At 37.8% G+C, this 13,084-nt stretch overlaps 1 protein-coding gene across 1 annotated transcript; it reads left to right on the forward strand.

Moving 5' to 3' along the window:
- The first annotated feature begins 10,758 nt into the window (after positions 1–10,758).
- LOC126687682 (uncharacterized) lies at positions 10,759–12,854 on the forward strand. The gene is made up of 5 exons (XM_050382238.2): positions 10,759–10,831; positions 10,911–11,351; positions 11,437–12,129; positions 12,184–12,546; positions 12,766–12,854. Exons 1-5 carry the CDS (start codon positions 10,828–10,830, stop codon positions 12,852–12,854), a joined length of 1,590 nt encoding a protein of 529 aa, XP_050238195.1. The 5' UTR covers positions 10,759–10,827.
- Positions 12,855–13,084: the final 230 nt, after the last annotated feature.

The following is a 13,084-nucleotide window of genomic DNA, read 5'->3' on the forward strand; positions in this document are numbered from 1 at the left end:
AAAATCCAATTTATAAATATTATTTAATAAACTTTAAATACTAATTAATTTCCAAATAGTAGGTTAGCCGAGTTACCAATAACTACTAAACTAACCCCACTTGTCGGGTGACCCAAGTCTAACCCGACTCAAAACATTTACCAATATAAACCCGGGTTTATATTTAGAAAACAATTCAATAAAATAATAATCCATTTTAAAAGCGGAACTCAATAACTTCAATTTCAAGTAACCCAAGTTACAACCCAAAAACATAATTAAATAAATCTTATAAAAGTTTAGGGACTAAATTGTACTTTAACCAATTAGGGACTAAACTGTACTTTTGCCAATTAGGGACTAAATTGTACTTTAGCCAATTTGATATCCAAAATCAATTTAATTGCTTTTGTTTATAATTAAAACAAAATATAAAGTTACTAACCAAAAACTTAATTAAATAAGTTTTAAAAACATTTAGGGGCTAAATTGTAAATTAGCCACTTAGTTATTCGAAAATAAATTATAATTACCCCAGTAATTAAATCAACTTGAATTATAATTTGTTATCGTTCAAATCTTAAATTTCAATCTAATCGAGATCCTAGTTATTATCAAAACAAAATATAAAATCTAACTTAAAGGATCTAATTGATTTAACCAAACAATTCAATAATCAAAGTGGCTAATAAGCCATCTTCCTCTTTTAAATCACCAAAAACCCGCCTAAGCCATGGATGGAAGCCACTGTTCATCATCCCTAACCGAAACTCAAACTTAATATCTTAAAAACCTAGAGATATGATCCTAGGGCATTTAAACAATTCCAGAAAACATACTTAGGCAATCAAACAAGATCTATAACAATCAAACAAGCAAAACCGAACAATAGCTCTACGACGAACAACAACGGCGACTATATACAAATCGTTATGTGAGGAATGACGATGGAAGCAATCTCAAACCGAAGCCCAACGATTCACAACCAATATACAAGAGGTTGGTAATCATACATCAAGCAAAAACATGGCCAAAAAGGGAGAAAGCGTTCGGCAGTAACCAATGCCAAACAATAACAGTTAAAGCATTTCTAAAACGGAAACCGTACGGCGAATGGAACGAGAATCATAGCGTACCGTTCAATGAAAATGAGGTGGGGGATCAAAGGTACACGAGTCTAGAACGTCTGGAAACAAACGGTTTCAATTTCGATCTAGAACCGAGAGAGAACGACTCAAATTACGTAATGTCGTTCAACCGTGAAAACTGAAATCAATGGATTAAAGAGACTTACCGAATCAGCAACTTTGAATGATGATTTCAGCTTCGTTTCTCAGCGAATGAACAAGAGGATGACGACTAGGGTTTATTTGCAGTGTGGTGAAGATTTTCTGTTTAGAAAACGTCCTTAAATATCGAAAGGAATTAGGTTAAAAACGAGTTGGAAGAGGGTCGGATGCTAGGCTCATGATGGCTGTGCTATTCTCGAACGAGACTCAGCCTTTTAAGGGTGAGTCCCGTTCGGGAATCCTGGTCTCGTACGAGACCAGGCTTGAAAAACATGGGTCTCGTACGAGACCTTGTAGTTTCGTACGAGACTCATGGTTAATTTTTTTTCCTTTTGAATTAAAAATTTAAATGTTTGAACCACAAAATCAACCCATCATGAACCAACATGAACCAGACCGTTAACTTCGAGTTTTCCTTAAAAACGATCGGAAATGTTTTCGGAAAAACGCTGAAAATTTACGAGGTATTACATTATCCTTAACTAATTAAAAATTTGTCCTCGAATTTAACACGATAAACAATTAACACCAGAATAACACGTAACACAAGTAAAAATTATAAAATCACAGAAAATCAAGATATCGTATCTCACGGAAAAAGAAAAGGATAGCGATTTCGCATATCCGACTCAGTCTCCCAAGTACATTCTTCAACAGAATGATTGCGCCAGAGAACTTTGACCATCAGAATCTCCTTGTTCCGCAATTTACGCACTTGCGTATCAACAATCTCAACTGGCTGTTCCTCATAGGATAGCTCTTGGTCAATCTCAACACTCTGAGGCACAATCACGTGCGAAGGATCAGAAATGCACTTTCTCAACATAGAAACATGAAACACAGGTGGCAGAACCAGACGATAAGCCATAGCTCCAATCCTCCCTGAAATCTCATAAGGACCAATATACCTCGGTGCCAACTTTCCCTTGACACCAAAACAAACCACGCCTTTCATAGGCGAAACCCGAAGAAATACGAAATCACCAACATGAAACTCAATGTCTTTCCTCTTCGGATCATCATAACTCTTATGCCGACTAAAAGCAGTCTCTAAACTCCGTTTGATCAACGGTACCTTCTCTGAGGTAATCTGAATAATCTCTGCTCCCGAGAGTTTACGCTCTCCAACCTCCTCCCAACAGATAGGAGATCTACACTTGCGGCCGTACAAAGCCTCATACGCTGCCATCTCGATACTCCCGTACAACTGAGCCAATCTCAAAGCAGTATACGAAACCTTGATCGGAAGGAAATGAGTTGACTTGGTCATACGGTCAACTATAACCCAGATGGAATCGTACCCCTGTCGACTACGTGGTAAACCAACCACAAAATCCATAGCAATCCGCTCCCACTTCCACTCTGGAATAGGTAGTGGCTGCAGATAGCCAAAAGGTCTCTGATGCTCCAGCTTCACCTACTGGAAAGTCAGACACTTAGAAACATACTCAGCGACATCCTTTTTCATCCCGCTCCACCAGTAGGTACCCTTAAGATCATGGTACATCTTAGTAGAACCCGGATGAACACTATAAGCAGATTTGTGCGCTTCTTCCAGAATCTGGTCTCTCAACCCATCTAAATCCGGAACACACAATCTCGAACCATGTCTCAAAACACTATCCACAAAAGTAAACTCAGAATTACCGTCCTGCTGAATCTCCTCAATAATCCGTTTTAACTGTGGATCCTCAGCTTGTAAGGCTTTGATCCGATCAATCAAAACAGGTTGCACTTGCAACTGTGCCAACAAACAACCAGCCTGAGAAATATGAAAATCATAGCCTGAAGCTATCAAACTGTGCCACTCTCTAACCATGGGCCTACGCCCAATCTCAGAAATATGAGCCAAACTGCCCGAAGACTTGCGACTCAACGCGTCGGCTACCACATTAGCCTTACCAGGATGGTACTGAATAGTACAGTCGTAGTCTTTCAGCAATTCTAGCCACCTCCTCTGTCTCAAGTTCAATTCTCTCTGATCAAAGATATACTTCAGACTCTTATGATCAGTGAAAATCTCACAAGTAGCACCATACAAGTAATGCCTCCAAATTTTCAGTGCAAAAACCACAGCTGCCAACTCTAAATCATGAGTAGGGTAATTCACCTCATGCTTCTTCAACTGTCTAGAAGCATAGGCAATCACATGTCCATGTTGCATCAGAACGCAACCCAAACCAATCCGGGACGCATCACAGTACACTGTGAAACCGTCAATGCCAGAAGGCAATGCAAAAACCGGAGCTGTAGTCAAAATCTCCTTGAGCTTCTCAAAACTCGCCTCGCACTTGTCAGTCCACTCGAACTTAACACCCTTCTGTGTCAGTTTAGTCAACGGTGCAGATATTCTGGAGAAATCTTACACGAACCGACAATAGTATCCAGCTAAACCAAGAAAACTCCTGATCTCGGTAACTGACCTCGGCCTCTGCCAATCCATAACCGTTTCAATTTTCTTCGGATCAACCTTGATCCCATCTTTCGACACCACGTGTCCTAGAAAGGTAACCTGATCCAACCAGAATCACATTTTGAGAATTTAGCATACAGCTGATGCTCACGCAATGTCTGTAGTATGGTCCTCAAATGGTAAGCATGCTCCTCCTCACTCCGAGAATAGATCAAAATGTCATCAATGAACATGATAACAAACTGATCCAAAAACGGCTTGAACACTCTATTCATCATATCCATAAACGCTGCTGGTGCATTCGTCAGACCGAAGGACATAACCAGAAATTCAAAATGCCCATAACGAGTCCGAAAAGAAGTCTTAGGCACATCTGCATCACGGATCCGAAGTTGATGATACCTAGACCTCAAATCAATCTTGGAAAAACACTTTGCACCATGCAACTGGTCTAACAAATCATCGATGCAAGGAAGAGGATATATGTTCTTGACAGTAGCCTTGTTCAACTGTCTGTAGTCGATACACAGTCAAAAGGAACCGTCTTTCTTCTTCACAAATAGAACTGGAGCACCCCATGGAGAAGTACTCGGTCTGATGAACCCGCTATCCAACAACTCTTGTAACTGGTCCTTCAACTCCTTCAACTCTGCTGGAGCCATCCGATACGGCGGTATCGAAATCGGAGCTGTACTAGAAACCATATCAATGCAAAACTCAATATCACGATTAGGTGGTAATCCAGGCAATTCCTCTGGAAACAAATCAGTGAACTCATTCACTATCGGAGCACTATGCATATCACCACTACTAGTCTCCAAATCACGAACCACAGTAAGAAAACCCTGGCAACCCTTGCCTAACATCTGCTTCGCCTTGATGGCGGAAATCAGATTCTTAAGTGTTTCCCCCTTTTCTCCCTGAAAGGAAAAAGGTAGATCACCTAGAATCCTGAACTCGACAGACTTCCCTCGACAGTCAATAGAAGCATAATGGCGCGACAGCCAATCCATCCCCAAAATCACGTCAAAAGAAAGCACATCAAGCAAAATCAAATCAACACATAATTCTCTACCCTGAATAACCACTGGACAAGAAGGATAAACGACTTCCACTACTACACCTTCAGACATAGGTGTAGACACAGCTAGATGTTCAATCAACACAGATGGTGCAATACCCGATTTCCCAGCAAAGCAAGTAGACACAAAAGAATGGGTTGCACCAGCATCAAATAATACCAAAGCACCAGTAAAAGAAATCGGAATGGTACCTTGCACCACAACATTTGATGCACGCGCATCCTGAGGAGTAAGTGAGAACACTCTGGCCTGACCCTGCGGTTGCTGCTGCAAACTCTGCCCAGTACCATAACCGTTGGAACCTCTACCACCGTTACCACGGCCACCAAAACCTCTGCCACCAGAACCTCGGCCCCGCGGGCCACCAAAAGATGTTGCAGGTTGAGAGTATCATACAGACTGTGTAAACGCATATCTTTGCTGCTGGTAAGACGACTGCGCCACACTGGAGTTAGACATCTGCTGCCCAGATGTCGGACACTCCCTGAAAAAATGACCCGGCTGGCCACAAGAAAAACAACCTCCAGGAGCTAATTGACACTGACCATAGTGCATGCGTCTGCAATTCTGGCAGAACGAAATGTTTGATCCACCACTGTACCCGCGTCCTGAACCACGGTTACTCCCACTGCTACTAGAACTATACGGAGAACTCCTAGTACTATGCCTCCCCTTGTTATGCATACGGCGACTCCCCTTATTGGCATGAGAAGAGACACTGTAGTAGTTTCCACTACCATACTGCGCTGTGGCCTGTTGCCCCCCACTAGGAAGATCACTCTTTCCCTTCTGATTCTGGAAAGGGTCGGAGATCGTCCCAAACTGAATCAATGAATTCTCCATCCGTCGAGCACTATCCACTACCCGAGCAAACTCCATGTCTGTCCCTATCAGCAAAGGGAGAAACTCTGAGCCTAAACCCCTAACATAGCGGTCGTTCACTCGCCCTCGATCACCCTGTAGATATGTAGCAAATCGCCCTAAACGGACAAACTCGGTAGTGTAGTCTGTCACTGATCTATCCCCTTTCTTCAAATTTAGCAGCTTTTCTCTGAAATTCTCAGTAACAGAGAAGGGTAGATAGTAACCTCTGAACCTGCTCACAAAATCAGCCCAAGACAATGTAGCCATCTCTGGCCTGATGTTATCGCGAAACCAGTCCTTAGCTGGACCCTTCAGCGACATCTCCACAAGCATCACTTATTGACGATCAGTACCTTGAATTCTCTGACTATTGTACTCAAACTCTTCCAAAAAGTCAAGAGCATCCCCAGTACCATCTAAAGAAGTCGGATTCAACTTTGTGTAGGTCATCACCATCTCTCTGTCTGTCAGAATATGACCGACACCAGCAAGTCAACCCATACCAGCTACAGCACCAGCCTGAGGTTGCTGTTGCTGCGCTAACTAACCCAATACAGTACACTGATTCTGCAAAAGAGCCTGGTTATTCTGCATCTCGACAATGCCAGTCAAGAAAGTAGTGAAGTCGAACGCCTGCATATTCGGTGCCTGTTGCACCCCTGGTGCCTGCTGCACATTCGGTGCCTGCTGCATATTCGGTGCCTGAACACCTGGTGCACCACGTCCTCTAGCTCCACCTCTACCAGCACCAGCTCCTCTGCCTCTACCTTTACCTCTTCCAGCACCTCTACCTCTACCACGTCAAGCATTGGCCGGAACTGGTGGTACGTTCTGATCGACTTCCATGGAAATGGCATCATCATCCACAGCTTCTTGCTCTGTCGCAGCACGAGCACGAGTACAAACAACGTTGTCCATATCCTAAAGATTGAACAACAACAATTTAAATAACACCTAATTCATACCCAGGTATGAAACAAAACAAGTAACAATTAGGATTTCCCGAGAAATCAACAGCATTAAAATATTCACCCAAGTGAAATAAAATTAACATTTAACAGCATCAAATCAACATATAATGACTGACTCGGCGCAATCCTATTAGTGTAGGCGGAATATTTTAAAAATCAAAAGATGACGTTTTTAAAGACATGACAGAAACCTATATCCGCAGTAGTTCTTAAGACACAACCATACTTAACAGAGTAAACACATAGCAAGCAATTAACCTTGGTTTGAAACCAAATCTCTGATACCAAGTTTGTCACGACACATTTTCATGAATCGCGACCGGCGCTAGGGTATGGGTAATGTAGTACCAAAACCCGTAGCTAGCCTTTCATTTAACATATAAACACGTAAACCTGCAGAAAACCAATGCTCGGGGGCAACCGAGACTTCAGCCTAAATCTAGCAATTATAATATTCAACAATTAAAATAACATGCTTTCCAATAATAGTATTAAATCGGCTAAACATAAATAATCCGGAATAATCGTTTAACATGTCAGAGCAATAAATAATCAGTCAGACCAATCTGACAACAACTAGAATAAAATAAAGACGTCTAGTTACTACTGCGGTCTAAGAATAAAAAAGTTTTACAGTTTATCAAAAATAAATGAAACCTCCGAGGAAAAGTAAATGCGGAGATCACCAGACTCTCTCAGATTATAACCGTGGGAAAAATTGGGAAAACAACGGGGTCAGATATACTGAGATGAGTTTATACCACTATCTACATTTATTAAATGGAAAACCCTTAAAACCGTTTAAAACATTTAATAACGATATTACGAATAATAATTGGAACCCTAATCCACAATTCTAAATAAATAACATAATCCAATAGGTCTGGTCCCGAGAGCTGAGCTACACCGAGTTACTACTGACCACACTTATATCAGAGTCCCGAGAGCTGAACTACACCGGGTGACTCTACCTGGTCCCGAGAGCTGAACTACACCAATGCCAAACTATAACAGTTAAATCATTTCTAAAACGGAAACCGTACGGCGAATGGAACGAGATCGATAGCGTACCGTTCAATGAAAATGAGGTGGGGGATCGAAGGTACACGAGTCTAGAACGTCTGAAAATAAACGGTTTCAATTTCGATCTAGAAACGAGAGAGAACGACTCAAATTACATAATGCCGTAAAACCGTGAAAACTGAAATCAATGGATTAAAGAGACTTAGCGAATCAGCAACTTTGAATGATGATTTGCAGTGTGGTGAAGATTTTCTGTTTAGAAAACGTCCTTAAATATCGAAAGGAATTAGGTTAAAAACGAGTTAGAAGAGGGCCGGATGCTAGGCTCATGATGACTGTTCTATTCTCAAACGAGACTCAGCCTTTTAAGGCTGAGTCCCGTTCGGGAATCCTGGTCTCGTACGAGACCAGGCTTGAATAACATGGGTCTCGTACGAGACCTTGTGGTTTCGTACGAGACTCATGGTTAATTTATTTATTTTTTTTCCTTTTGAATTAAAAATTTAAATGTTTGAACCACAAAATCAACCCATCACGAACCAACATGAACCAGACCGTTGACTTTGATTTTTCCTTAAAAACGATCGGAAAATTCGTCGAAAAAACGCTGAATATTTGCAGGGTATTACAGTAATCAAACGACATATGGAGCTCGCGTTCGTGGGATCTTTATATTATTATATTTCGGAAAGCGGTCACCGTGAGTGGAAAATTTACTTTCGCGTATTATTACTATACAAGTTTTTTTGTTACGTTATGAATACTATTATTAAGTACATCGTATTTATATGATTTACTTGTATGAGACGTTTTGTTTGATGAATTTGATGGTATGAATGCTCTTATATTCATTTTTTGAACATGAATCTAGTATGCGATGCGAAAAAACTAATTATCTATTGGGTGTCAATAGGCTGTGTGATTACCAGTATTGAGTCAGTCTAGAGTGTCTGACATTGTGACTAAGATTTAATCTATTTTTGCATGATATGATACGAATGTGATACGAGAGTGAACTCGGTTACGGTGTAACCTAAGCCTCGTATCTAATGGGTTGGACCCACCAGTGAGTTGGCACTACAAAACATTTGGCTTCTTGTGACAAAAAAATATGTGACAAACTATATTTTGTCATAATAAATAGGTTAGTTGTGACAAAAAAAATATTTTGTCACAATGAAAGTTCAATGAAATGATATTGTGACAAATACATATTGTGTCAACCATTTTTGTCACTATAAAAATTAATTATGTTTATTGTGACTAACTATTTTGACAAAAACATGTTTTGTCGTTGTAATTTAAAATATTTTTATTATGACAAATTTTTTTTATCATAATATTTAAAAAAGTGGTGACAAATTTTATTTTGCAGCAATTAGATATATTTTGTCATTATAAAAATTAATTACGTTTATTGTGACAAAGTATTTTGCCAATAAATGATATTGTGATAAATTAATATTGTGTCAAATTTTGTCGTCACTAAAAAAAAGTAAATATATTTTTGTGACAAAATATTTTGCCAAAACAAATGTTAACCTTATAAAAGACAAAATAAACACAAAATAGAGTATGAAAAAGAAATTGCAGAAAATATATATGTTAAAGAATAACTCGAAAAACACTCTTTCATCTACTATTTATTGCGTCAAATTTATTTATCAATAAAAAAAGTAAATTTGTTTTTGTGACAAAATATTTTGCCAAAATAAATGTTTGGTTCCGATATTTTAAAAAGACAGTTATAATAACTTAAAATGAACCTTATGTAAACCTTATGTTAACCTTATAAAATACAAAATAAACACAAAATATTTATAGTTTATTGTGTCATATTTATTTGTCACTATATATAAAAGTAAATATATTGTTGTGACAAAGTATTTTGCCAAAACAAATATTTTGTGCCTGTATTTTAAACTATAGTTATAATAACCGTAAATGACCCGTTTGTCGACCATAGGTCAACCTTATGAAACACAAAATACACATAAAATAGAGAAAGAAAAACTAATTGCAGAAAATAAATGGTAAAATAGAAAATATATACAGTTATAATGATAAAATAAATTTTAGCATAATATTTAAAGACTTTTGTAACAAATTTTATTTTGCAGCAATTAATTAAAATTATATAATTTTGTGATAATTAAATATTGTGTCAAATATTTTTGTCACTATAGCAATTAATTGTGTTTGTTGTGACAATGGGTTTTGACAAAAACCGTTTTGTCACTGTATATTAAAAATACAGTTATTATGATAAAATAAATTTTATCATAATATGTAAAAATATTGTGAATAATTGTATTTTTCAGCAATTAAGCGAAATTAAATGATATTGTGATTAATAAATGTTTTGTCACCATGGAATTGAAAAACAATTAATGATAACAGGATTAAATGGGTTATGAAATTATAATTTATTTTGATAAAAATAGGTATATGACAATTAAGATTCAAATATCCAAATTAGGTTAATCAAAGCACTCTTCATTAGGGAAAAACTTTTTTTGCTGAAATTGACACCACACTACCGCATCAATTCCATACGTTGTACACTTCTCACGCCGCCGTACTTTCATTGATTCTGTGTTTGTTGATGCTTATTTTTCCAGGTATTTTTTAACTTAAGAAAAAAGTCTAAATTGATTAATGTAGGATGAATTTCACATTCAAATTACTTATTTGTTCAATTGATAATTTAATTTTCAACTGATTCGTACAAACTCGAGGTCGGGCTTCAAACTCGACGACTTATCACCTATTCTCGAGTTTGTTATCTCAGTAAAAACAAGAACTCGAGGTTATGCTTCCATTTCGTCGAGTATTAAGACTTACATCAAGTTTGTGCTTTGACAGAGATAAAAAAGTCGAGTTAAGGATGTAACTCGTCGAGTCTTAAGCATGACATCGAGTTTTAACATTGCAAAAGACGTATAAACTCGAGTAACGTGTAAAAGTCGTCGATTATATAGCCTTACCTCGAGTACGTTTATAACTGAAATGGCATGAAATTTCTAAGGTCTAATAACCTATGCAAGTTTTAACAGAATTTCTGGCTAATAATAACTCATTAGAGAGGGTCTTCAACCTTTTTAACAGTAACCCTAAACAAATGTTAGTCTTGTTTTAGAACCGCAGGTAGTTCAGGGAAAGAAATTGGAGATATGTTTAAAATAGCTAACGGTATCTGATTTGTAATGGGTAAGTTGTAATTATATTTTCAATTGATAGATTTGTACCAAATATTGATGTTGCCTAATATATTATTTTGGAATTAAAGGGACGCCATCAGACAAAAGTTGGATGAAGTCGTACCGATTTAGTTTATGTTATATTCAAGGGGTCAAAAATTTTCTGAATGTTGCAAAAGACTTTACTGATTCAAATGGCAAAGTTCGATGTCCATGCAAGAACTGCATCAATATTTATTTGAAGCCATTGCAAGAAGTCAAAATGGATCTATATCAATATGGAATTAGTGAAAACTACACAAACTGGGTGCACCATGGTGAGACTTCTCAACCTCGTGATAGTTTTGATGGCGCTATTAATTCGGACAATGAATTGGAGGATAGTGGAAATGATGTTTCAGAAATGTTAGATGATATGTGTAATGCAACTTTTATGGACACCGACATGGAAGACAGACTTGCCAATCAAGATAATAACATGCTAAAAGGAGAAGTAGCAAAATTTGCTAAATTGTGGAATGATTCTCATTGTGAACTATATCCTGGAAGTCAAAAATATTCAAAGCTCTCTTTTCTTCTTAAGATGATTAATATCAAAGCACTCACAAATTCTAGTAATAAGTCATTTTTTTTCGAATTTGGAGTTGTTCAAGGATGCACTCCCGAAAGGAGAAACCCTTCCAAGCTCAAGTGATGAGGATAAAAAATTGATGCGTGATTTAGGACTCGGTTACGTAATTATTGATGCTTGTGTAAATGATTGTGTGCTATTTTGGAAGGAAAATGAAAATCTTGACACGTGTCCAACTTGTAAGGCCCCTAGATGGAAATTAGGTTTCGGAAAACGCAAGAAGGTTGCTCAAAAAATTCTTAGACACTTCCCTTTAGTACCTAGACTTCAGAGGTTATTTATGTCTAAAGATATTGGTGAAAATATGAGGTGGCATAAGGAGAAACGTGTAGATGATGATACGATTAGACATCTAGCTGATGCTACGGAATGGAAAGATTTTGACCAGAAATATGCTTGGTTTGGCAAAGATGCTCGTAACGTGCGACTTGGGCTTGCTAGTGATGGATTTAACCCTTTTGGAAATATGAGCACGAGTTATAGCATGTGGCCGGTGATTGTGACGCCATATAACTTACCACCATGGAAATGCATGAAGGAGAATTTTTTGATGTTATCTTTGCTTATTCCTGGTAAGGAATCTCCCGGAAATAATATCGATGTATATTTAAGGCCATTAATTAATGAGTTAAAAGAGTTATGGGAGACCGGTGTGACAACATATGATGCATATAGCGGTAAGAATTTTCAATTACATGCTGCATTATTATGGACAATAAATGACTTTCCAGCATATGGAATGTTATCTGGATGGAGCACAAAAGGAAAATTGGCATGTCCACTGTGTAATAAGTGGACGTGTTCGCTAACGTTAAAAAATGGAGTGAAGCAATGTTACATGGGTCATCGGAGATATTTACATGCCCAACATTCTTGGAGAAAAAACAGAAAATATGATGGCAAACCAGAGCACGGGTCAAAGCCTGAAAAGTTGTCAGGAGATGAAGTTCTAAGGCAATTAGATTTGCTTCCTAAAAACCTTGTTTTTGGGAAGACACCTAACCAAAAAAAGCGTGCACTTGGTCCTGAAGAGCTCAATTGGACAAAGAGAAGAATATTCTTTGAATTCCCTTACTGGAAAACATTAAAATTACGTCATAATTTAGATGTAATGCATATTGAGAAGAATATATGTTAAAATATATTGGGTACGTTAATGAATATTGATGAAAAATGTAAGGATAACATTAAGGCCCGAATGGATTTAGAAGCAATGGGTATAAGAAAAGAGTTACATTTACAGCAAAAGGGAAATAAATTTCTTATGCCACTTGGTTGTTATACATTACCGAAGCCTTTGCGAATGGTTGCAGTCAATCCGGTTGCCAGACGAATATGCTTCCAATCTTTCTCGATGTGTAAGTGTTCAGGACTGCAAAGTTATGGGGATGAAAAGCCATGATTATCATATATTCTTGCAACGGTTACTTCCAGCATCAATTTGTGGGTCTTTGCGTAGTGAGGTTTACACTGCATTATCAGAGTTGAGCTCTTTCTTTAAGGAGCTTTGTTCGAAGACTTTAAAAAGATCTGCAGTTAAAAAGCTGCAGAGCGATATCATTTTGATAATATGTAAACTTGAGATGATATATCCTCCATCTTTTTTCGTGGTAATGATGCATTTGGCAATTC

This window comes from Mercurialis annua, linkage group LG6 (assembly GCF_937616625.2).
Source record: "Mercurialis annua linkage group LG6, ddMerAnnu1.2, whole genome shotgun sequence".
NCBI classification, from domain to species: Eukaryota; Viridiplantae; Streptophyta; class Magnoliopsida; order Malpighiales; family Euphorbiaceae; genus Mercurialis; species Mercurialis annua.